General features: G+C 41.9%; 5 protein-coding genes across 5 annotated transcripts; 2 read left to right on the top strand and 3 right to left on the bottom strand.

Annotated features, from left to right (window-relative positions):
• Positions 1–6,901: 6,901 nt before the first annotated feature.
• On the top strand, positions 6,902–7,563 carry BDB00DRAFT_876765 (uncharacterized protein; the record flags this gene model as incomplete). Its single annotated transcript, XM_053127523.1, has 3 exons — positions 6,902–7,019; positions 7,097–7,236; positions 7,378–7,563. The coding sequence occupies 3 exons, from the start codon at positions 6,902–6,904 to the stop codon at positions 7,561–7,563; spliced, it is 444 nt and encodes a 147-aa protein (XP_052975361.1).
• A 438-nt stretch (positions 7,564–8,001) lies between these two features.
• Positions 8,002–12,078, bottom strand: BDB00DRAFT_845151 (uncharacterized protein). The gene is made up of 3 exons (XM_053125052.1): positions 11,520–12,078; positions 8,699–11,386; positions 8,002–8,626 (listed from the first exon to the last, which is right to left on the bottom strand). Exons 1-3 carry the CDS (start codon positions 11,826–11,828, stop codon positions 8,450–8,452), a joined length of 3,174 nt encoding a protein of 1,057 aa, XP_052975360.1. The 5' UTR covers positions 11,829–12,078; the 3' UTR covers positions 8,002–8,449.
• A 1,148-nt stretch (positions 12,079–13,226) lies between these two features.
• BDB00DRAFT_638589 (uncharacterized protein) lies at positions 13,227–15,285 on the top strand. Its single transcript, XM_053118124.1, has 3 exons — positions 13,227–13,297; positions 13,394–13,429; positions 13,489–15,285. The coding sequence occupies exon 3, from the start codon at positions 13,511–13,513 to the stop codon at positions 14,981–14,983; it is 1,473 nt and encodes a 490-aa protein (XP_052975359.1). The 5' UTR covers positions 13,227–13,297; positions 13,394–13,429; positions 13,489–13,510; the 3' UTR covers positions 14,984–15,285.
• Positions 15,286–15,384: 99 nt separating this feature from the next.
• BDB00DRAFT_845149 (uncharacterized protein) lies at positions 15,385–15,807 on the bottom strand. Its single transcript, XM_053125051.1, has one exon. It carries the CDS (start codon positions 15,660–15,662, stop codon positions 15,414–15,416), a length of 249 nt encoding a protein of 82 aa, XP_052975358.1. The 5' UTR covers positions 15,663–15,807; the 3' UTR covers positions 15,385–15,413.
• A 9,567-nt stretch (positions 15,808–25,374) lies between these two features.
• BDB00DRAFT_845142 (uncharacterized protein) lies at positions 25,375–26,096 on the bottom strand. Its single transcript, XM_053125050.1, has 2 exons — positions 25,678–26,096; positions 25,375–25,504 (listed from the first exon to the last, which is right to left on the bottom strand). The coding sequence occupies exons 1-2, from the start codon at positions 25,976–25,978 to the stop codon at positions 25,386–25,388; spliced, it is 420 nt and encodes a 139-aa protein (XP_052975357.1). The 5' UTR covers positions 25,979–26,096; the 3' UTR covers positions 25,375–25,385.
• Between the last annotated feature and the right edge of the window lie 80 nt (positions 26,097–26,176).

Genomic DNA, 26,176 nt, shown 5'->3' with positions numbered 1-26,176 from the left:
TTTAGAAAAGTTGACGAAGAGGAAGAAGAGCCCCCATGATTGCTGCGGCCGCGCGGTTATATAGAGTAATGAACACGGCATTTGAGCCAGTTCAATCTATCCAATCAGATTGCTCTCTCACGTTTATGACGCGCCGAGATGTGTGGCTCCTCCAGATAAGAAAGTTTATTCTACATGAATGTATGACTATGTGAGTAGACGGGTATCGCATCGAGGAAAGACTCAAGGGGATAACCTTCATTAACACGAGATGAAGCTCACTTCACGTCCTTCATCATATGAGAAGTGTCATCGCTTTAAACACGCTGGATACAAGTATCAATACAAGTATCAACGTATACGTACAAGCGTATCCAAATCTCATGAGACATGACGATCCCGCGCTTGCCGATGTTCCATTTGGTGGAAAAATTATGGTCCTTGGTGTTGACTTTTGCCAGGTACTCAACATTGTATCCTCTCTTCTACTTTGCATGTTTTTTACTATTAAGCGGTAGTACTCACAGTAAAGTATATGGTAATAGGTCCTTCCAGTGATACCAAATGCGTCGCGCTCGCAGATCGTACAGCAGTGCTTAAATCGTTCATCGAAGCCATTTACGGCAGCCGTGACGCACCACACGTGGATCGCGATTACCTCATCAGTCGCTCCATTCTAACTCCAAAAAATGTCGACGTTTCAGCAATCAACGATCTAATACTCGACCATTTCCCAGGCACTATCCACGAATTCCCGAGCGCAGATACTGTGGATGATCCAGAGGATCAAATCACATACCCACCAGAGCTGCTCAATTCCATGAATCCATCCGACCTCCCACCACACTTGCTAAAACTCAAAGTCGGTTGCCCAATTATGCTTTTGAGAAACTTGCACACCCAAAGTGGTCTCTGCAACGGGACACGGCTGATTGTACGCTCTTTTCAAAGATATGTATTTGAAGCTGAAATAGCCACTGGACCTCATGCTGGCAACATTGTCCTGATCCCTCGCATAACACTCACACCATCGCAAACACGCTCGCCCATTCTCTTCAAACGCACCCAATTCCCTGTTCGCCTGGCATTCGCTATGACCATCAATAAGGCACAGGGTCAAACTTTCAACACTGTCGGCCTCTACTTGCCTGAACCTCCGTTCACGCATGGTCTACTCTATGTAGCCATGTCACGCGTCCGCACCCCTTCATCCATCAGAATCATGTTAGATCCCGAGAACTCGAGTATCGCGGGTCAGCAAGGCCAAAACATCCGAGATGTTGTTTTCCATGAAGTTCTTCTCTAATTCTTTTTGTCGCCTATTCTCTTTTTTTATATCGCCTATTTTTCATTTGTTACCACCACCTATTCTCTTTTTATCAATATTACTACACCATCTTATTCCACACTTCTATTCGCTTTGTATTTGAACTGGAGATAGTAAGTATCCAACTTTGACGACTTCCTATGATAGAATACTTCTCACTGCACAATAATTTTGCTTTTGTTTTTGAAAACAGACAATAAGTATCTAATACCAAGGTATTGATCCAACCCCGCTCGACAGTGGGGTTTGGAGGTCAAGGGGGGAACCCCCTTGCGACGCGTTTCCGTTGAATGACACGGAGCGAAGCGGAGGGGCTCATTCAGCCGAGCGAAGCGAGGCAGGTGGATGTTGATATTTTACAAAAGTAACGAATCTTTTTTCAGGATGATAGTAAGAGCTCTTGTTGTCATCAATCCACTAATAGACAAAATTGTCTATTTAGAAAAACATGAAGAGGAAGGAAATTATACTGGATACACCCTTAGTATATCAACTGACTAATGTCTACTGGTCCGGTTTGCTGCAATATACATCATATCATGCAAATTTCGGTTGTTTAAAAATGAGGGAAGATGCAGACTTCTTTCGCAAACGCACCACAATGCGAATAACATCATGCACTCACCAATATAAAATTATGATGTAGCTCATGTTATATTTACTCTCATTAAGCAAAAATGTTTGGACCTTTCTTATTGGTCTCATATATTGTGGCATTAGCGCCATTGTCGTTCATGGATTCTGTAGTTCACTGTATTTATTTGAGACGAGAGAGTTTCTGGGAAAGGGAGAAATCGTAGCAGTATGAATGAATATCTACATCGACTGGATAAATTCACAAATCCGAGATTTAGACGCCTCAAATCGGGAGGCATTTTAACTTAAAACCAAATCAGCGCGGCAGAAATGATGTCGCTGGTGGCGATGACTATTCAATGAACTGATCTGCATTCCTGCTATATTTGACCCTCAACATAAAGCTGATCCTCTGTTATGGTTCAAAGCTTTTCTCGTTGGATTGTCGAGCGACATATAATTTGCACAAGAGTTCGAAGTTAACAAAAACGCTCCAATATGGTTAGATGTTGAGAAGAACCAGCAACAACGTAGCGATGCTACCTTGTGCACTGTTGATGAAATCACTGTGGAGGTATGCATTAGAGCCATTTTCTCTGTCGATGACTGTATGTCTGTCTCTTCTGATCTCTTCTGAAGACGAAACTAAATAAGTTTTCAGCGCATCTCAATATGGGCGGTAGATGATGTGTGCAATGCAGCGGTGTCATTGCTTAGAGTAGATAGTTTAAGCATGGTTTTATACTACACACACTTGATCTATCAAGTATTTTGCTCAATATGTCTAGCTCCCTCATTGGCGTCAACCCCCCCCCCCCCTGAGATTTCCCCTCAGCTCTTTCTTCAAGATTCACCGCTGATTAGTATACTCGACCGTATAACAAAGAAATGGATAGACCACCTCTTCAGTTGGGGACAAACGTTAAGGATGACTTGCAACCTCGGCGTTAGTTGCAAAATAAATTACGTCACACAGCCCAGCTGTCATGAAAATATTTCCGTTTCGAAACTTGCTATCATACACATCTCCACATGCAAAGAGCCTTAAAGCGCCTTTACATTCCTTTAAATGCTTCTGAATGCGGATGTACGCTCTATTTCTGGTAATATAAACTGTCAAAACTGATCCTCGTGTTGTACGACGTATCTGTACTGCTGCGCTATACGCGACTGCAGTCATCCCTCGCTTTTTGCAACTCAAACAATATTTTAGATTCATTTTCGACGAGGATAACGTTAGTGACAACATCATCCTTTAGGCAGTTTGCCGGTCATCGTTTTCCAATGGTAAAGTAGATATGATATAAGGAAATATAAGGGCAGAGTGAAACAAGCGGGAAAATCACCAGTGGAAGAAAAAATCCGATTGTTTAAATGGAAAACGAAGCGAGCGCAGAAAAGACGCAGATATTACATAACAAAGAGAAAAAAGGGGAGGGGAATATATACAGTGAGTTTGGCAGGGACAACAGGTAATGTATAGGAGAAGAGAAGGTAAGTGCGTAGAGGTGCTAGCTACCTAGTTATGCTGGCAATAATGAAAGCTGGTTAAGGACCAGCCGTAAATTAAATCAGTGTCGACGTCTGCGCCGAGATGGCTGCAAATGTCGATATCTCTTAATGTGTTTACGAGCAGCAGTAAGGTCGTGCTCCAATGTCCAAACCGTAGGCTGCTTGAGCTGCTCATAATGGCGTCGATGGGGTGCTAATCCTATAATATTGGTGCCGAAAAGGCTTCCTGCATGCGTTGAATTACAGGCCCAGCCACCTGACAGTCTAGGAAGTGGCGGCGACTGGCTTGTCGCGCACCACAGCGGCAACCCTTGAGGGGGTGAGAAAGCAGTCAGTGCATCCTTATTTCTACCATTTGATATCGGACGGCGATGTGCATGGGATCGCTTTTTTGACCCTATGATTTGGGATGCATCGTATCGTGCAAGACGTTTTCGAACTTAATTGTTTCCGATGGTTGCATAACATCGTTTCGCGCAACAGTTTTCGTGGATTTTTCAGCTTGATCAAAGCAGTGCCAAGTGTATGATTGTAGCGTCATATATAAAGGCACTTACTGTTATTCTGAGAAAGCAGTAAAAACGTATTATTTATATCGTGAGAAACTGAAGTAGGATTGGGCCTATTGTTTAGGAATCAATCATGTAAGGTATACCGGACATCGAGCGTCTGGTAAAAGTTGTGCTATAGTGAGATCACACTACTATGAAACGGTCAATTTGACACTAATCCTAGCTGCAACTTGCAGATGGGACAACATGGTCGTTAATTAGTTGATTAAATCATTCTGTGGCTGTTGTAATAGTAGTGAGAAATTGGTCTTGATAGCTTACTTTCCAAGATTTTCCATTTATAAAGTGACAAGAGCTTTGCTAAATGGATTTTGCAGGTATATATCTAAATTTCTGCATGATCTATACAAATTAGCTGGAGTCCTATTTATGTAGCATATGGTGTATAAAGTAGGTACATTCAATGAAATGTCATCTGTGCGGTTGACATGATTATATTTGCCACTGGCGTGGTGTCAAGTGAGTTGTTCTTCAAATGTTCCACTTATGTGGGATGGACTCCAGAATAAGCTGGGTATAATTTTAAGCATTACCACCCAGTGTGTATCATCAGTGAGGGCATGACTAAGTGCCTGAAGTACATTTCATCATAATGATAGAGTTCCCTTAAGATTCTTTTATGTACATTACTGAATTTTGAAAATATGCACGATAAGATCATTATGTTCCTGTGCTCCATGATCCGTACCTTGAGTCCGAACTGACCATAGTACATGATATTGTAAACGGCAACATATCGTATAGCAGGTAAAATGTGTCAACATACACACAGACAATGCCGATGCAACCACCATCATGGTAACCACATACACAAAGTTTATAGTAGTAAAATAAATTCCATCATTTAACGATAACGCAGTAAATGTGGTGCTTTTAAATGGAGAAAACTTGTGTCTGGAGACATTTTGTCGAACAAAAACTATGTATGCAGATCTGCATGATACTCGCCAAAAAGGAGTTGCATGCATATCTATGATATCTGCAAAATGCAACTACCGTCGCTTATAAGAATAAAAGATGTAGAAGTTCCGGAGGAGCGTAATTTTCTTTTTCCAATTCTTTCATGCAAGGGCGGTGTGGATAATACATAATACAACCGACCAAAGTAAAAAGCAATATTATACGATGGGCTATAGAGAGTATGAAGGTACGGCAGTTATATAGAGCTATTTCCGTTATATCCTGTGTTGTGACGGCAATGTACTAATATTGAAGTGCCTATCCTGCATGTTTTTCATCTCGCTAAGTATCGTATTCGTTGACAGAGGAAAATAGAAGCCAAATTTCGCCGAACGATAAAATTTTCATTGATGTCACCAAAGATAATGAAATGGTCGAAACGTAACCGAAGATCTATACAAGAATCTTCATCGTCAAACAGCCTTATCACCAGCAAATAATAACAGAGGACTACCTACGGAGGGCTATAAGAAAATATGTGGTGAAAAGTTAAAACTAGCTATATTAACTCTATGGTACGTGGGAAAAAATGAGTGCAGTTTTATAGCGTCTTTTTAATCATGTACTAATCTTTGTACCTTTTATGTAATACCTAAAGTCTGTGCACTGCGCCTTCCTTGCGGCCATGGATATGTCTATAATCTTTACAATCATGACACAAGTTGGAACAGAATTTCAGAGGTATGTACCATAGTAAGATTTGAAGTCTTTCAATGACATGTGCTATCGAGTGCAGTATTACATGGATGCTTTTTTGATATACCATCCAAAAGCGTATCCATTTTGAAAAAAGCGTATCCAAAAGCGTATCCATTTTGAAAAAAGCGTATCCATTTGAAAAAAGCGTATCCATTTGAAAAAAGCGTATCCAAAAGCGTATCCATTTTGAAAAAAGCGTATCCAAAAGCGTATCCAAAAGCGTATCCATTTTCAAAAAAGCGTATCCAAAAGCGTATCCATTTTCAAAAAAGCGTATCCATTTTGAAAAAAGCGTATCCAAAAGCGTATCCATTTGAAAAAAGCGTATCCAAAAGCGTATCCATTTTCAAAAAAGCGTATCCAAAAGCGTATCCATTTTCAAAAAAGCGTATCCATTTTGAAAAAAGCGTATCCAAAAGCGTATCCATTTGAAAAAAGCGTATCCAAAAGCGTATCCATTTTGAAAAAAGCGTATCCAAAAGCGTATCCATTTGAAAAAAGCGTATCCAAAAGCGTATCCATTTTGAAAAAAGCGTATCCAAAAGCGTATCCTCCGTAATTAGTGCAAATCTTTCGCCTTGGTTACATACCTCATATTGCCTTGCTTCTCTCACGACCAGTGCATCAGGTATGTTGTTGTTTTGGTACCATGAAGCAGTAACCTGATACGTAAAGATGTTTTCCGCTGTTCTGATTGATAACACTTTACAGTTGGTGGGCTTTCCGATGTATTTGGTCGCAAGCCTGTGATGATCTGCATCAATCTTTTATTTCTGCTTGGTTCAATAGGCTGTGGCTTTTCGTAAAGCTTTTGGCAAGTCATTATTTTTCGAGTAGTCGCAGGTTTTGGAGGCACTACAGTTTTGACACTTGCAAACATCATTATCAACGACGTTGTACCTAAGGAAAAGGTCAGCGCCTATTTGTCCTATGTTACATCTGCATTAACGGTAAGCATATTCAAATATGATATGGTGCAAGAAAAAGAAGACTTGTGTGGTCTGCTTTGTCATACCACAATTTTTAATGGTAATACAAAGGGTTTTCAACTGAGCAAAACATATGAAGTCAATCTCTGAACGGATTTTATAATTTGAAGGGTGTTCTGAAATTTAGCACTACGAAAGCTGGTTGTTGGCTTCTATTTGAATCACTTTCTGTGCCCATAGGATGCGTCATTGCTGGTCGCTGCATGCATTACACAAAACGTTTCTATTGGCTGCTGTTTTCTACCAGCATAATGTACACTGGATCAGTAATCCTTTTTTATTATTGGATGGGCAACACACTCCCACTTGCAGTTGGAACACTGGATCTTGTTTGGGAAGGCATTACCCAGGGTATCATAACGGTTGGTTGGCTTGTTGCCGTGACCAGTACAATGCCGGACGAAAGTAAGTTTAGTAGTGTTGCTTGCATCTTTACTATGATGAAAACCTTTCTCATTCTTTCATCATATGCTATAATACAGTGGTTGCTCCTGCAATGACAATGTATATGTTGTTTCGCAACATTGGGTATACAGTGGGCGTCGCTCTCGCATCCAGCATCAGTCAGAGTATCTTGAAAGACCTGCTGACAGATCGAATCCAGGGACCGGATGCAGCAGAGGTAAGAATGTAATTACTCGTACTGTGCAATTCTACTGCCAATGCAATGTAGAAAATATCATAAAAGATCGCTTCTTACTCTTCACGGGATACGAAACTTAATAATACTAATAACAATATGTGCTCGTCTTCCTCCTGAAAGATTGCCGAGTTTATTAGAACCTCGATTCGAAAAGTTGACACACTTTCTCCTGACATACAGCAGATTGTAGCAGAAAGCCTGAGCACTGCTTTACAGAAAGCTTCTCTTTTGATCATCGTATGCTTAATATGTACAGCTGCCCTTGCATTCTCGTTGAAAAATGTGAATCTTAAAGGGCCATCATGAGAATAAAATATCAATGCTTGGTCGAAAACTAGTCCATGATAATGACTTCATCGTTCCGGTGCAAAAGGCTCTTAGAAAGGCTGACAACAGCACAATCAGCAAAGTCATTCCCTTGTCGACTATGTCTGATGTATTCCTGTCGGACCTCATTTTATAAACTCTTCGGCTTCTGCATATTACAGTATAGACAGTGTCTCACATTGTAGCGGATTGGCGAAAGTGTATATAACGCACAACGAGGCTTACCAAAAAAAATGATGTCACTTTAGAATCACCCCTTTCCACCCTGACCGCGGCATATGTGGTGTACGAGCACCTTCATTTGAAACAAGCAACATAAGAATTTTTTGATTATATGGCAAATGCGTAATTTACTACATATCCGTATCTCCTAATCATCATTAATCCTTTTTATATGATTTCCTTATCTTTTTCTGTGCTATGATATGTAGATACAAACTCTTTCAAACCCAATCATTGAGTTCGCTAGACGACGAACTTGTAATGAAATGATCTATTCAAGCTCAAATACTCATGATCAAGGTTCAAGCTGTTAGCAACAAATACAGCCATCGCAAACTATTGATAAATACACTGGATCAGAGCGCAAACTATCTGATCGTTGTTATGCAAAGAAGATATAATGACATGTCAAGATTATGGCGGGTGGGAATATGAATGGAAGAGAATGAAGCGTATATACTAAGAGAAAAGATGGAAGGTTTACAAAAAAGAGAAGGATGATGGAGCTAGTGGAAGTACGGGCTGGAGCCATGAGTACCGTTATCGTAACAAAGATTGCAGGAAATGGAGAGAATACTAAATTGAAAATAGAATATGGAGTAGAACGATATATGTGGGTGTGGATGTGGGTTTGGGATTTTTTCTAGCTTCTCAGAATTGAAGAATTGAAGTGCTGTGAGTTGCTAGTAGCAGTAGATGGAGAGGTAGGGGAAGATGCCGAGATGGTCGTGTTGGATAATTGCTCCGTGTTCCAGAATGTCTCGTTCCATTGTTGCACTTTGATCGCCATATCACAATCCCGCAGATTCCGTGGAACAACCTTAAAAACAACAACAATTAGTCTGCAGTTTTTGTATGTATAGAAATGTGCTGTATCTTGGAAATCCCTTACCGCTGATGGATCCGATACTGGCAAGTACAACATTTCCACCTCCAAATTACCAATCACTTTAAGCCCTTCAAGATCATCTTCTCTGCCACGGTTTTTTTGTGACTTATGGTGATGATGATGGTGATGATGATACCGAGCAGACCATGCATTGAAACAATCGAATTGGGTAGCGTAAGGACGTTCGTAGCAGCTATCGATCATATGAGGCAAGGCAAAGCGAGCACGACCAATGGATCCATCTTCTTGGAAAATATAGCCTGACAAAGAACCCTTTCTACCACGGTTGCGCGAGGTAGAAAATAGACGAGTGATCGGAATCTTGTTACGGACATGATAATCGGGCCTGATATGGAGTGATATAGTGATGATCATATCTGGGTATGTATCCATAATGCATTCATAATCAAATTTGACATATTGGCCCAGCACTTCGTATCGCGACATGTACTCGTAACGATCATCGCTCACAACACAGCGCACATAGGTAGGTTCGCGTGGTAAAGGTAGCAGAACGTTGCTAATACTGCTAACGCGAAAGTAAAGCTTTCCGTATCGAGAGGAAGGCTGTCGTTGCATTATGTGTACTGGTAAGGAGGATTGTAAGTCTTGAAGACTCGGGAATTTTTTAACGGCGCTTATACTTCCTGTTGGCGGTGGTTGTCGCTCTTGTTGTTTCTGTTGTTGTTGTTGTTGTTGCTGCTGTGATGGAGAAAGTTTGACAGGTACACGTTTAATCTTGAACTGTTGTGAGCTGCTGTTATGATGTAGCAAGGAAGTGACTGTTTCACTATCTTTACGTTCCCGGTCTAATTGTTGTTGCTGTTGCTGTTGCTTAAGATATGCATTTTGTGCTTGCGACAGGCGTCGGACGTATCGTGAGGTGGAGCGAACAGAAACGCTGCCGTAGTTCGGCTTGAAATCATTGCTATGATCGTTACCATCGTCACTGGTGTTGTTGTCAAACAATAGCGAATTGTCATTTTTACTATTCTTTTCTGGAATAACGGCGAGTGGTGGCATGATGACAGGTGATGAAGGGGAAACGGTAGATGGTGAAGAGGATGATGAGGAACTGCTGGTGCTAGTGCTAGTGCTGCTGTTGTCAGTCAGCACGCTTGGTGAAGATGATGCGTCGGTATTAGTTCGGCTTCGTGATATAATTCGCACTGCTGTGCTGCCAACATCGTCGTGGTGTTTTACTGCCGATGCTGCCGGAGGAGAGGCAGATCTTTGTTGTTGTTCTTGTTCTTGTTGACGATTAGCGTCAGTTGTTACAAGCTGATCGTCTGTTGATTCTGACGGTAAGTCGGGAAGACTGCCGATATAATATGCTTTTGGCATCTGGACAGACGCGTTGTTGGTTGCTTTGGTAACAGATGCGGTTGATTTTATACTTGCTTTGGATTTTTTGGTTCGGACATGTTGGATATGGTCTTCTTGACTATCAAACCATTCATCGCCATCGTCGCTATCATGATAATCAGAGCCAAAGGAAGTCTCAGAAGCTGCTGGCTCATTCCGTTCAATCGTACCATCCAATACTGAGGACCAGGAGTTCAAGGCGATAGACCAATGGGCCTTCTGGCTGCCACTAAGTCGCCGTCGATCCGAGTTTTCTGCTTCCAGTTCTTGTGTGACCTGTATTTCATTGATAGTCAGTGATCGACGATCTTGTACCGGCGAGACTGGTTCTGGGATCACGATGGTATCCTTGGTTTCTTTGATTTTAATATCAACATCTGTACTCATATCGCTGCTGCTCGCTCTTCCCATGGAGCAGGATGATACGGACGGTGATGGTTTGATCCGAGCTCCCGGTGACGTATCATCGCCTTGTCGAAACACACTTGCGGAAACATACGTCTTGTTCCTTAAAGAAGAAATCACTTTGGAGTTTCGTTTCGGCCTCGCTGATGTTTCGTCTCCTTCTTCGAATTCTTCTTCCAAAGCCACCGTTGAATCAGCATCCTGTGATGGCTGTCTCTGCATATCAGCGGCGGGGCTTTGTTCTGCTGTAACTGTGTCGGTACTACTAGTTATAGTAGTTGCCGAGGAATCAGCGCCATTGTTCCCGCCGCCGCTTTGCTGCTGTTGCTGTTGGTCCTTGACAACAAATGCTCGACGGGGTTTGCTGACGCCTTGCTGTTGCTCGAATTTTCGAAACAAAGGATTGCTCTTGACTGCGGATCGTTTCGCTAATTGTGCTACTTCTGCCCTCCTTCGAGCACGCTGCTTTTCCAATTCGGCCTCCTCGTCGTTCAATACTTTCTTTTTGCTCTCAGCAACATGGCCTGCACGGAAGTACCGACCTTCGGCTTGACGCGTCGAATTGTTTGCATTTTTCTTGCTTGCACTTGTTTCAGCCAACTCCTTGAGCTGTTTAAAACGATCGGCTGAAGCATATTTTGGTTTCGCCTTTTCGTCGTTTAACATATGTCGCTGCTGTTTTTTTTCATCACGCTGTTGTTGTTGCTGATGGTTCGATCCGCCCAAAAGATGAACCATGGTGTCGATTTGCGCCACATCGCGCGGAATGCAACCGAAATCGTTAGGTATGTCCATGGGTACACCTTTATCGACAACTAAGCGTCGTGCAACTTGTGTATGACCGAGGAAACTAACGAGGTGCAGTGTTGTGTTTTTGCAGTTCCCCCACATGCAGCGATTGAAATCATGGATACTTGATTGCTATCATCAACAAATCAGGAAATGTAACCGATTTTCAGTATGTATGAGCCTGCTATCGTGTGCTAATGGACACGACGCGTGCATTTATACATAAAAATACGGGGAGAATGCACTATAGAGATAAGTTACTTACATCAATTAAAAAGTACAAAAGATCTTCAGTTTGTACCTGAGCGACCGAGGGAACTTCTCCAGGGCTTGGTTCACAATACTGAATAAGCGTATACGGAATGGCACATAGATTCTCAAGCGATGGGCCGAGATTCTGAACGACAACGAGTTGGGTGATTACATGCGATGCGTCCCGTTCGGGATCCCAAGTTAGCGGTGTCCATAGCAGATCAGGATTCGTGTCGAGAAGCTGTTGGACCCGGTAAAGGTCGACTTGTTGCACTGCATGAGACCATTCGACAACAAGTGCAGATGTTGAATTCACCGTCATTGAGTTGTTTGTTGCCAGCAACAGTGCTTATGTTTTTTATTTCAGCCGTAGGATTCTAGTAAAACAGAAGAAGGCAAAGAATAGGCGTCGGATCGAGCGAGAAAGAAAGAAAGAAGGAAGGAAGGAAGGAAACGAGAGTGAGGATCCGAGGGAGAGAGAGAGAGAGAAAGGAATGGATATGTTATACAATGGGTTGCAGTAATTGCTGTGTGTTTTTTTAAGAAAGGTCTCAGAACACGAGCGTTCTTCCTTTAAAGGAAGTGGGGCAATTTTGGTTTTCAATTTGAATGGCCTAATTTAAAGTAAAGGCACATACTTAAGATATGTGATATTACATGGCACACAGAAGAGCAAGGGGATCCGAAGGCAGCAATAACAGTCTGTTCACACTATCAACCTCCTCTTCCTCCTGATTATCTCCCCATACCTTCAAACCCCACGAGCCTTATCTTTTTAATTCAACCTAAAAGACATGGATAGTTCGACAAAGTAATACGGATCATCAGCAAGGAATGCTCAACGATTCGATGAGAAAAAGGGACCAGTTTTCTACAAGTGGAACACAGGCTGTGGCTGCATGTACACACCAACTGCCGCATATTTATACTTCTTTTATTGGTGTAGCATTGAATGCATTTATATCTTCAACGACACCACAAACATTCTTTGTTCCAAACATATAACATAATCAGTAGACACTGCGGCTGAAAAGGAAAAAGGAGAGCGTGCGGATTATGCAATGAAAGTTGCTTGCTGTATCAGCCCATGTATTCTAGGTCGCTCTTGCGCTGTCCAAATTGCCCACACTCTTTTCTTGCTGGTAATGAGCCCTAGCCTCAGTTACATGTTCCATCACATTGTACGACTGACGACTACAGATAATTACTGATTTAATTTAGCAGTGCATTTCGGTTATCTACAAACACATATGCTTTTCACTTTGCGCATTTGCTTTCTAGCTTTCGGCTTGTGCACTATTGTTCTGTTCGTGACAACGATAGTCCAAGCAAGATTAGTTCCTTGTCATGCTTACAGCGCCAGCAGCAACATTTGATTCTTATGCTGGAACCAAAAGCAGAAATTTTCAAAACGCGTGAGCGCGAGTTTACCAAGCGCTCGCTTTCTCTGTTTTCTTTTGGATTTTTAATAATAAATCGACTACACTAACAATGTCAGGCTCAGGTTCCAGCTCGAGCACGAGTAGCGAAAATCGAATTGGAAATGCGATTCGGTAAAATACCAAAAAAAAACCATTACTACCACCAGCTATCGTTTTTTACGATCTCATGTCAACAAAAAGGAGACGAGCTGATTCATTGACGTCGAAAATAGATCCTTGCACGCTGTTGCCAATTATCATAAAGACATCGTTGCGAAAACAGAAAAGAAAAAGACACTAGAAGGCATTCTGCATTCATTATCAACACCCACGTCTGTCTTGCCAGCGAATGAAAGCTTTGACAAACTATGTATGTTTAAAAAGATCAGGTGTCGACCTCACTTTTTTCACCAATGTCTAAAAAGTGTTTGTTCGTTTTTCATTAAAACATAGCTGGTGAAATTAGAAAGCTTGATGAACAGATCAAGGTTGCGGAAAGCAAGTAAGTGATAAGGCCTCTTCGACACAGTTTGAGATTTCTAACGAAAGGTTGTTTGTTAGACAAAAAATTGTCGAGCAATCTATGGTAAAGTGGCTCCAGGATGCAATCCGCGACATCTGCAAACGATCCGCAAACGATTGCGACCGAAGTCTCGAGAATGACATGCGCAAGGGCCTTCTAGAAGTTGACAATCATATCAAGAAAGTCCAAAACGAAATCAACGAAGAGATCTCTAAATTAGATCGTACCAAACTGAATATTGAAAGCGGAAACAAGCAGATCTCAGACATATGCAGAGAGACGCGAACAGAGCTCACAAGGCTCGTCAATGATCAAATCGAGACGCTGCGGGGACAGAACAAACAGGCATTCAGCGAACTTCGTGACAGGTTTCATGGACTTTCAAGTGCAAAGTACAAAAACGAACTGCGTGCTGAAGTGGCAAAAGATGTTGGTGAACTTGTCAGGAAGCAGTTTCGACCGGACGATTTAGAGGACATCAAAACTTCAGTCTTGCAGTTGATCGAACAAAACCATAACCTGGTACAAAAGCAACAACAACAACAATCCTCGACAGAAGCATCACCAAAAGATACCCAAGCAAAACATGCAGAACTGGTGCGATCCGAAATTCAAAAGTTTGCAAACAACAAGGACGAGTTACGAAAACAGTTGAATGGATTGGATGAGTGGATCATGCTGGGGTCTAAGATCAAGGAGATGGAAGGCAAGATCAGTAAAAATGCGGCATCAAATAATACAATGATAGCAGCGGCAGCAACAGCAGCAGCGTCAAAGGTGGACATGAGCGTTGTACAACACTTGCGGAATGACTTGGGACAGCTTAATCGCAAGATCGATTCAATCCAAAAGCAACTGGAACACATTACGGATAAGGCATCACAACCAGAACAACAACAAACCCATTTGGCGGCTGTCAGCAGAAGTGTACAAGACATTGCGCGGGATCTTGCCCTGACAAACAGTCAGCTGGAAATGGCCGAGAGCTGGTATCAGGTTGACGAAGCCCAGCTTGCACGACTCGGCGATTCCCAGCAGGAACAACAGCAACAGCGACGAAAGACAGCCAACAGTGATCAAGATGTCGCCGACACGGACAGACAAATGAAGCGACGACGTTTAGAAGCAAGTAGGGATGACGGCGAAGCTGACGATGTTGCTGCCCAGAACGCAGAACTGTATGATAAGATCAAGACTTTGGAAGAAAAGCAGACAAGTTTGACGGAATACCTTGACGGATTCCGAACGACGGTGCTCAATCCAAAATTCCCGACACGGTTGCAGGAAATCATGGCAAATATCGAGCTGATCTTGCGTAGCCATGAGGAGTTCATTGCGCATCTGGTGGACCCAGTGCGGGCAGCGCAGGCTGTGCCGATTGACCTGACAAGCAATAGCCAGGTGCCTCGGATCATCTCACCAGCCATGATGCAGGCGATCCAGGCGTTGGTCAAGGACACTGCTGATCAGACTGCCAAACCATTAATGGAGCGTATAACTGCTCTTGAAGCCAAGTTGAATCAACGAAACTAAACACATACCCTTTCTCTTAAACTCCTCCGTCCCGTTCCATCCTCTACACACACAACATATTGGCCTAGCTCGCTCTTTAATATTACGCTTAGTGTACATAACGCTTCTGCATATAATTCTTTTCTCCCTCTAGGGTAATTTTTAACAAATTCACAACAGTGCATGGTTTTACTGGCTTTTAATATTCTGATTTGAGTTATATTTGTAAATACTGTAATAACAAGATATGAAGAAAAACAGATAGGAAAAGAAAAAGGAAGTTGACGAACGAGAATGAGGAACAATGAACAATGAAATTGATGTAAAAGAGCAATACGAACGAATGAACAAAACAAAGGCTAAAAAACACATGCATATATAATAAATAGGTACAGTTCAAAGGAGAGGTATGTAAGAAAGATGTTGGGGTGCGTGTTAAGGTTACAGAAATTTATCGGGATTGTTGTTGTTGTTGTTGTTGTTGTTGTTGTTGACAGGAAGGACACTGAACAAGTCGGTAACCGGTCTTGACATTGTAATGATGGTAAAGGCCATGCACGTTACAAAGACAGAAACACCGATCGCAGTAATCTTGAGGATCGGTTGTAAGCGCGCGGTGGCAATAAAGACAGTTTTTGCGACAAAAGTTGCATTGCCATCCAGCCATCAGTGTACGACCGCATTCACATACGGCTGGCATATTTGCATAATTATCGTCACTGGTGTAAGTACGACGACAGGGATCTACCTGGACCACCAGTGTTGCTGACAATGGTCGGGTGGTGGTAGTAGTTGTAGTAGTAGTAGTAGGAGTAGTAATGGTAGTAGATGTTGCTGTTGTATCTGTCATTGTTTTCTTCTTCTTCTACTGTCGATGGTGATGGTGATGGTGGCGGTTGTCGTTGTCGTTGTCGTCCTGTTTTTCGTTGGCCTTATATCACATTTGGGGAGTGATATTGAAAACAGAAAATAGAGCGTTTAATATAAGCAACAAGTTATATGAAGAAGATTACAACAGTAATGTCAAACAGGTCCCCCTTTATCCCAGTTTGTCGGTTTTTCCCCTTGGTCCTTTTTATATTAAAGTCCTTTACCACGGCCTTCTCGCATAATGGGTACGGATACGTCTTGCTGTCCAAAAGCGGTAATTGGCCATTCATGAAGCATACGTAATGGTAGGTCAGCAAAGAGGTTTTTTGGGGGGAGTATGTTGATAGGTAAGAGAGAAGGAGAGAGAGAGTGAAGATTGGAGTAACAATACTCCAGAGAGAGAGAACACAGTATAATGAGAGAGAATGTGTGTGTGATAGAACGGCTACTATGACAAGTTTGAAAGCCGTTTATTATTACTATAAAACCTGTTGTTGGCTCTCAGTCGTACGATTCTTATTCGTCCACCTCGTGGACGATAGCTTGCCCCAGAACCGAGGTACGTTGTCGCATATGGTAAAAAGCACAGACGTTTTTTGTCCCGCCAAATGAATAAACGCGCAAGCAGCAGGTCGGCATTAAGTTCTTTTAATAGAAGAGGGCGTACAAGATCGCTTTCGAGAACAACGGTCCTTTCCATGACATTGCTTTCATATACGACTACCACACAGACACAGAAGCAAAGGCCGTTGTTGTGCAATCCCTAAAGATAATGAGTTAGGTCATTGGTTGATGTAGAAAAAAAAAATCAAAGTTTTGACTGGTACTAGGTTCTTTTTTTAGTCATTCTCTCTTTTTCTCTGCCGTTTGCGCACACGTTTACGCGTATATCTACGCGCGTTTGGAGCTTCTTCCATCTGTTATGAACGGCTGTACTTTAAAGTATCCATCTACTTTTATAGTTTCTTATCTTCAAATCATACAACCAGCTCATGTGCTTTAGAACAAGGCCAAGTGAGAGAAAGCAAGCGGAATGGAAGCGCTTTCGCATACATAATTCTCTAAGTATCACAAAATGCTGATCTTGCAACGTTACTCAGATTTGTCACTGCCCATTTTCGGCAACTGTCATGGTGGTTGTCAATTGACCAATATACGCAACAACACTAATCCTAATACTGTTTTACTCTCAATTTTGTAAAACCCGACCCGCGTAAATTTATTGTCGTTGCTATTGTTGTCATCGCCCGTAGTATTTTAATAGGGTTTTGGGCTTTTTTTTATGGGCTTTGGCAACTCGCGAGATTGTTCAGCGTTAGTCGCAGATTAAAAAAGCGTAATTAGACGAGCAGGGAAGAGAGGAGCTTGGAAACGCCATTTTTTATGGTTAAACAACCGTACGTCAGCTAATAAGAACATATCTCGGGCTATGTGACACAATAGCTTTGTTACTTACGTAGGGAAAATGCTTCTTCATTTTCAATGCAACACATGTGTTTTCTTTGCTGGGTCTAACTGACCAACACAAGCAAGGAGGACGAAATTGAAGAACGGAACCATGACAAGCTCAACAGAAAAAAAAATTCAAATGTATTTGCGGTATCATAGATATTGTAGTAGTATTCCCCTTCTTTATCAGTTATCTACCTGGTACTTTTGGTGTATATCATAGATACGGTGTTATTGCTCTTGATATAATCAAGTCGTATTAAATACGAGCAAAATGTGGAGTGCAATATCATACCATGACATAAAGTAGTAGAAAGCGTTTTTATTTCGGTAGCTTAATTACCGGTAGCTTAGACGACTATCTGTGGTAAAAACTAACATATGTAGTATATCACGGTGCTTCTGCTGATAATTCCTCTCAAGTGGCGACCGTGCTAGTGTATCGAGCTGTGTAACGCTTGACTACGATAGCCCTCATCGTAATACAGGTTGAAATACGAAATCCAAAAGGTCTAAACAAGAGCGGTGCGGATCGACTGACATTTGCAAGCGCACAACCTCCAAAAAAGGATTCTGGTTGATACTGATTGTTCTGCTTGTGCCACACCTACAGTACACGCTCAAATGCTCTATAGAGCCAGCATACGGAAAGACCTTCATTGTTTTCTTATCATTCTACACCAGCAATAGGACACCCAAATAAAGCTTCATATGATATGAACAGTAAATTTATGTAAAATGCGCCTGAGTTGAGTTTCTGCCGGGTGCAATGGATGTAGCTAGGCGGTGATGTAAGCGTTATAGATTTCATTTCATTCCAAAAGGCTCGCTGCTGATGATTTGAAAAAACGTCCTTTTCGCTACTACTATGCATAAATCACCAGTAAGAAAGGCTACATGTCTTAGAGAATAACGTGCTATATGTCATATTAAATTTTAGGATCATTGCTAGTGTAGTACAGTAATTGATGGAAAAGAGGCTGGCCAGTAGCATTCCTGAGAGTATGAGCGTGAGCCAGCATTCTTGGTGAATGATCGAAGGGAAGAATGCAAGATGGAAAGCAGTAGCATAGCAGGTCGTCAACGGTATGAGAATAGACTGCCGGTGTAAGGCTTTGTATGGTATACAACAACCTTACGACAGGAGTCTCTTTGAAGGAGCGGAATATCGCGCGAAAGAAGCCCTGCCTGTTCTGTCCAGTGTGGTCATCTGCCGTGTTAAGACAATTAACAATTTGCTGATTTCGCGACCAGACATAGCAGCAGCACTCTTCTTCTCGCCCTTTCTATATGCACACCTTGAGCGCCACATAAGCATGATGTACATATTATGTGTACGTCCTGATGATATGTAGTAGTTAATATCAGACTTATGTTATGGAAATGGATTATGTAGACTCATAAAAATACGCGTATCTTTTGTCAATGATAGAAGATACTCTTAGTGTTGTATGTACTATGTATGCGATATGGCGGTATATTTAGATTCTAGCTAATACGCATGTACTATACACTGTATACCTGCTGATCATAGTCTTTGCAGCGACAGCTATTAGCACCACACCACGATATGAAGCTAAACTCACTTGATAATTTCAATAGTATGTAAGCAATACCTATTCCAGAAGTTGCAGTTTAGGCTTTTGAACAAAGTGAAGACCCGCCCTTCGACCCAGCCAGGGTCATCAGGAGCACGTGGTGTAGGAAGTAAAGTGAGTCAAGGGTCGTTCAATTTATTTATTAGCTATGCATTGCATATATTAATCTGGCTGTCCGTTGAACGCAAAGTATTAGTGGGGCAATATGATTAAGCTCATGGTCGCCTTTTTATCATGACAACAGAGATACAAATTATATGTAATGCCCATATTAAACTTTAATGTATAGCATGACTCTTTTGCAGCCGCAGTACATATGCCACATATCACTGCCATGATGACTGTTGACGTTGCTAATATAATGAACAATAGTTTTAACAGCATCATCTGCCAAAGCACCGTTACTCCTAACTCCGTATTTTCGTGGCGACCATTGTAAAAGTCGTTGACAATCGACTCTCCTATTTGTGTATATTTGTTTTAACCTTTTCTTTTATTTAATGAACACTAAACAGCATTAATGCAGTTAACGTACCCTGTATTTCCGAAGCTTACATGATTTGAAGATCGTGTTGTGTGCTACGAATAGTTGCCATGACATGGTACGCTGCAACATGACGACACGCTAACGAATGCATTCTGAGGGAGCGCAAGTATTTTGTTTCCTTAGCCTAGATTCTTATTTTCAACCGATTATCCTTGCCTAAAATTTCTTTCATTTGAACAAACACGTTATGTACTTACTATTATACCCATTGAACAAGTAAGTGGCGTTCAGCCGACTATCCAGAACACTGCATATGCATCCTACAAATCCAACAGAATGATGTAGTATAGATACCCATACATAAGTATACAACTTTTGCTAAAACTGCTCTACTCACTAATACTAGTACCTTTGTATGCTGCACTGCTGCTATACAAAACCTAACGTATATGGTTCTCATTGAGTATAATAATCTTCTGCAGTCATCTGACAAGTGATTGAACACCAAATGAGCTCTTCTTGATCCATTAGCATCATCATTTATCCACCCACGAGATGTTCAATTCATGCTTTTCTTATTAGGTATCATAGCTTTATATATGAGACATTTTCTCGGGGTAAAAACGTGGTGTGTATCATCAATATTTGTTGTTGTTCTTGTCTGCAAATGTACTTATTCAGATAGTGTGATTGCAACACTGTATTAGTTTTTTTTACTATAGATCACACGCTCACTTTCGTTTTACCGAATATCTAAATGTATAATAGCACATCTACTTTAGTAAGAGCATCTCCAACGGTCGTTCTAAATTCTATTTTAGGATTCCGAAATAGAAAATTTCGAGTTCCAACGGTCGTCCTATTTCTATTCTATTTTAGAAAAGCGTCAAATTTTTTAGAATAGGCGTCCCAAAATTAGGGCAAGTTTTCTAAAATAAAATCGCGTTGTTGTACGCAGTAAAATAAAGCTCTCTCTTCTTTATAAATCACTTCCTTTTCCAACAACAATGTCTTCCAGTTCTTCTGCCCCGATCCCCATCACTAATGTCGAATCTCGTGTCGAATCGACCACCGTTCCCGAAGTTGTCGCAGAATCGTCGACAGCAGCAGCAGCAAAAGCTGGCAATCGCGGTCCGAGCTGGAGCAATGAAGAGGATGTGTGGTTGTGTCAATCCTGGCTTGCCACCTCCACTCGTTCGTCAAAGGGCACCGATGTTCCCCTCCAAATATTGTGGGAGACTATCTACAAAGATTTTCTTCAAAGAGGGGGAGATAAGGATGTACGAACTGGCCAGGGAGCCCTCTCGGGCCGCTGGGGTACCATCCAAAGAGAGGTGTCTAGATACTGCGGTTGTCTTGCAAAAGCTCTTGCGCGAAATAAAAGCGGAAACAACGAAGAAAATGAGGTTAGGCGATGTTAGTTTTCATAAACGATACGATACCAGTACTGATGAATATATGGGAGTGAAGAAAGACTACGCAGTAACGCTGTATAAGAAAGCTGCGAAATCTGCTTGGAAGTTTCAACACTGTTACAATGAGCTTCATGAGCAACCAAAGTTCAGTAACAAGTATGTCAATGTGACAAATCAAAGCGCACCTGAGTATGTGAAGCGCCCAATCGGTCGCAAGAAAGCCAAGGAGCAAGAGAAGGAGGATGGAACGCGCAAGCGTAAATTGGACGATGATCGCGCTCGATTGGCGAAGGCTGAAGAGGAGCATGTCCAGAACAGCCGCAGGCGCATCGAGCTCCAGGAGAAAATGAACGACGATGAAGTGATGCGAGAACAGCTCGACAGATACTCAGGAGCTGAACTCGAGTATTGGACGCTGAGAAAAGGCGAGGCTTTGGCCAATGCAAAGGCCAGAATCGCAAAAGCCATTGTCCAGGACGTAGAAGTTCAACAGACTACCGACGACGAAGTTGACGAGTAATAGAAAACAATAAATAAAAAATATCTTTTGTGTTTTACTAGATCATATTGCCTTGGTGCTGCCACAAATGCTCAACGAGGTCGTTCTTCAGTTGATCGTGGACCGCAACATCCTTGATCTCATCATAGCGATTTAAGTATTCGCTCATGGTGTTTGGATCCCTGCGAACTGTCAAAATGGGCGCCGATCCAACACTTCGCAATACTTCGGCTTCGTTGTCATCAGCAACATCCTCTCCTGGATTGCAGCGCTGATCTTCAACAATCATGTTATGCAAGATTATGCATGCGCGCATAACCATTGACAGATCGTCGGGTTGCCATAGTCTTGCTGGGTGTCGAATCACAGCAAATCTACTTTGCAAGATCCCAAAGGCACGCTCGACATCCTTACGGTACGCTTCTTGCATACAGGCAAACAACTATATAAGTAGTTAGAGTTGCTGCTCTCCATATGCATTGTTAAAATTTACCTTTTTTTTCTTCTCAATCGGATGCGTGATTGAATCCATAAACGTAGCCCACGGCGGGTAAATACCATCAACTAAATAATAGCCTTTGGTGTAGTTGTGGCCATTTACAGAAAAGTTGACGGGCGACGTAACATCAGACGCCAGATCATCGAAGATGGGGGAACGCTGCAAGACATTGATGTCATTCAGCGTACCCGGGAGACCGAAGAACGCGTGCCAGATCCATGTTTCGAAGTCTGCTACAGCCTCAAGGATTACTGTAGCTTTCTTCTCTTTGCCTTGATATTGTCCTTTCCATCCGGCAGGACAGTTCTTCCATTCCCAATGCATGCAGTCCAAGGAACCGAGCATGCCAGGGAATCCGCGTTTTTCCGCCATATCAAGAAGCCGCTTGATATCATCCTCGTTTGGTGAGCGCAGGTATTCGTCACCAAAGATGCGGCTGATTGCCAAGCAGAAGCGCTTTAAGCACTCAAGAGCAGTGCTTGCACCTAGGCGAACATATTCGTCGGTCGCATCGGCAGATACGCCATATGCCAGTTGGCGAATTGCTGCCGTCGCTTTCTGCAGCGGTGTCAATCCAGGCGTATGAGCCGCGTCGTACTTCTGCGGAAAGAAGGCATCTTTCTGCTCCAATTCGCTTACGATCCGTTCGAAAAGCCGACGACTCATGCGAAAACGAGTACGGAACTTGTACTCCGGGTAAACAGGATTGTCGCCAAAATAGTCATTGTATAAACGCCAATGACCTCCAACGCGATCGCGGTTAATGACGAGATGACCAGGAACAGAGCCTTTTCTGGGTTTTCTCACTTGATCGTCGTCTTGGTCATCAGCTGCAAAGATTCTCTGAAGACGCTCAACTCTGCGCTGACGTTGGCGTTCTTCCTCGATGTCTTCATCGAACATTTGTTTTAGGTTGCGAATATTTTGGCTTGACATTGTGAAATGAGTGGTTGAAGTAGAAAGAGCAGAGCAGTAAATTCAATAGCCAGTTTTAGAATAGCGCGACCGTTGGAAAAACCATGCCAATTCTATGGTCCTGCTAGGATAGCGGCGTTCCATTTTAGAAAAATTTTAGAACGACCGTTGGAGATGCTCTAAACGTACAATAGTCTTTGCTAAGAAAAGGGGGACATTTTAGAAAATTGATCACGACGAGAAACGTCTGTGCACCTTTTACTCTTAGCCTATTTTTTCACAGTTAATTAGTACATGACAATTGCGTAATAATGATAAGCATACTTATATAATGCCAATTGTAGGTAACGAAGCAAACAAGGATAGACAAATAAAAAGATCGTTCTTATTCTGCGCTAGTCTTCTTTTAAGAAACCCAAACCTTGTTACATGTGTGTTTTTGCGTAACCATATGGAACCAAAAGAGTTTATAGAGACCCATTTTTCCTGTTATTTTACACCACTTTCCTAAAACACACACTTTTTCTAACTCGTTATTCAAGTATGTCTTATGAGCGCAAGTACATTACTGATCAAAGAGACGAGATTAAGGAAAGTACCGGTTCAAACAAGCAGACTTTATTATATTAAATAATCTTCTCTGCCGACGATAACCAACAACCTGCTGATGAGATATGATCCATGCACGGTGGTTCGTCCTCTGTCTGTGTGCCCAATAATACCTGTTTCTGTTGTACAACAACATGGGTTGTACAAATTTTCCAGTGTTTTGGTGAGAATGGTCGTACGTTGTATTGTCTCATCAAATTGTACATTAGGATGATGTTATACGAGCTATTGATGTAATTTAAAGCAGTTTTTATAAACATCATGCTATATACGCTGTACGAAAGAAATAGCCATTCCATCGAGTTGGAAAGCATTGCCGTCACGATTACTACCACTCACTAGTATATTATGCACATAATATGATATACTTTTGTAATAGACATTGAATAGCAACGAAAAAGTAGAACAACCCCTCGATCAATCAGCAGTGGTATGTCTTTACCACGCAGCAGTATTTATGACACATAGTGTAATATAAGATTTTCGAAGCGGGTCGTACAATTTCTCATTCATTGTAAAAAAAGGAAATATAGGTTTTCATGCGCTAAAGCCACTGTAGCTTTAGTATTATCCTTAACGTTTTGCAAATATGGGTACCTCTTTCTTAGTGAGGTGAGAAAGAAAAAATTTCAGATTGTTTACGGTATTCCACATTTTAGTACGTAATAATTTTACATGCAAAATATTGCCCAGTGGCTGCAGCACAATTAACAACTGACGTGCAATGAAGAGAATGCATGTTCTCTTACTAACATCGCCATACATTTTCCATATGTTTTGCTATATGTTCTAGACAAACAATCAAGTATGATGGTGTTGATTGAGGAGACTCTCTATTTGTATGATGCACATTATGCAATTTCATCATATGTTTCCCTCCTGTGTCTATTATACACCATGTGAAATCACCATTTAACCTCCATGTTTGCACTTCCGGGATATTGAGGCCATGTTGCTGTTACATGTAGTGTGATGGTCTAACACAATATCGAACTCGCATCGCCACCCTATTTCTTTTAATTAAAAAATGGTATCATGATTGTCTGTGAGGTCTATTACTACTCCCAGTGATATCTCGTGCCGTGCGAAAAAGAGAGAATGGAAGGTTTTTGGAGCAGAGTACAATGTAAGCACAATAGCCTAATTTCCTTCCTAAGAAAATGTGGTGCTGTTAGTGCATTCTCTTTTTTCTGTGAAATGTCCCAAAGCACTTCATTCCTCATTAATCACCTCCGCCGCTCATCTTCTCTGTGCACATGATCACTGCTTCTTCAAATTTGCTTCTTGCAACAAGAACGTGATTTTTCTGAAGCACTCTTGCTTTGCAACTTGTGACCTCCATGTACTGGTAGAAGCAGGCAAGTCGTGCATATAAGAGGTATCTCGCATGATTTTCATCCCCCGAGTGGGAGATAGCGTTGCATGTGTAAATGTAATATCATACGAGAGTCGAAGCAGCAGCAGCAGCACTAAAGAAATGGCTGTAAGTGGAAGGAAAAACAGTGCTTAGACAAGTTGCAGCAACAACGACGACAACAACTTGGATATAACGTGTAACCGTAGCAATCAAGGATGACAGCCTCACGATGTCGATCCTTTCCACAATGGTTACACCTCGACTTTTAAAAAAGACCAAGTTTTTATACTCTCATCATCACATCAACATTATTACTCGTATTCTAGGAGAGCACAGCCTAGTAGTGACTTGCAGCACTACAACATGAGTACCTACTAGCCGAGATAGCTGCTATCACTATTACCCACGCCCTTCCCTTCCTTCGGGTTTCTCATCTCAAGCTTGAACCTGCCTATTTTGTTAAAGATCGCCACTATCATCACCATCATCATCACTACGCAATGCTTAACTATGATATTAGTGAAGAGTAGCATCTCATCACTGCACAATCCAATGTATGTATTACGAGCGATTGTTGATAGTATCACTGGGTGCTATTTGTGGGACCACCGAGGGACACCAATGTGGAGAATGGAATATTCTAGCCACGTCTGCTTAACACTAAATAACATCACTGCTGGGTTAGATTAAAACAATCATCACCGCTACGGATGACAGCTCAACTGTTACAGAGTTATATATGCTCGTCTCATACGCGACTGGGCTCGAGGTGCAGAAAATATGCCTGCTTCATGTATCAATGATATTGTGCAAGAGATATGACATTCATGCATAAACAAACTTGGTGAGTTAAAAGCTTGTCAGATAACATTTATCCTGTGAACGTTTTACAGTTGGGGGAGAATGAGAGGCATAAAACACACACATGCACAGTAAAAAATAGTTAGAGATAAGGTTCTCGTACACCCATCACTGTAGCTTGCTCTAATATATACCCCTCACCATATTGAAATTCAGTGAAACTTTCTATGTCCGTCCACATGCTGTCCTGACGAGCCACCAACGTTATTGAAGATCCTGTAGTAGGATGCTTTTTAAGCACAATGTAAAACAGCAACAGTAGCAACAAAGGTGTGAGGGGATACGAGCTGCTCGGCATCCTTGTCGTATTTGTAGTCGTCGTGATGGCGCGCGTTTTCTTTATTTTTCTTGGATGATCTTGTATCTTGGATGATCTTGTATAAAGGCTAACAGTAGTAAATCCCATCATCAGCACATCTAAAAAAGTGCCGCAAAGAACGCCAATGGTTTCATTCATAGCATCCACAATAGAAATCCAAATAAAATTCTGTTTGTTATGTTTATTGCGCCGTGTGGGCGTCGATGGCTGGTACCGTGGCCTGAAGCACTTTTTGCGTTCGGGCTGGCAGGCCGAGGAGCACGCTGGTAGCACACGAGTCATGCGGATATCAGAGACAATAAAAGTATCATTTTCGGAAGGGGTCGGCTCTTGAAT

The sequence above is a fragment of the Zychaea mexicana genome, assembly GCF_025766255.1.
Source record: "Zychaea mexicana strain RSA 1403 chromosome Unknown BDB00scaffold_95, whole genome shotgun sequence".
Lineage (NCBI taxonomy): Eukaryota > Fungi > Mucoromycota > Mucoromycetes > Mucorales > Lichtheimiaceae > Zychaea > Zychaea mexicana.
This window is presented reverse-complemented; position numbering and strand designations above follow the sequence as displayed.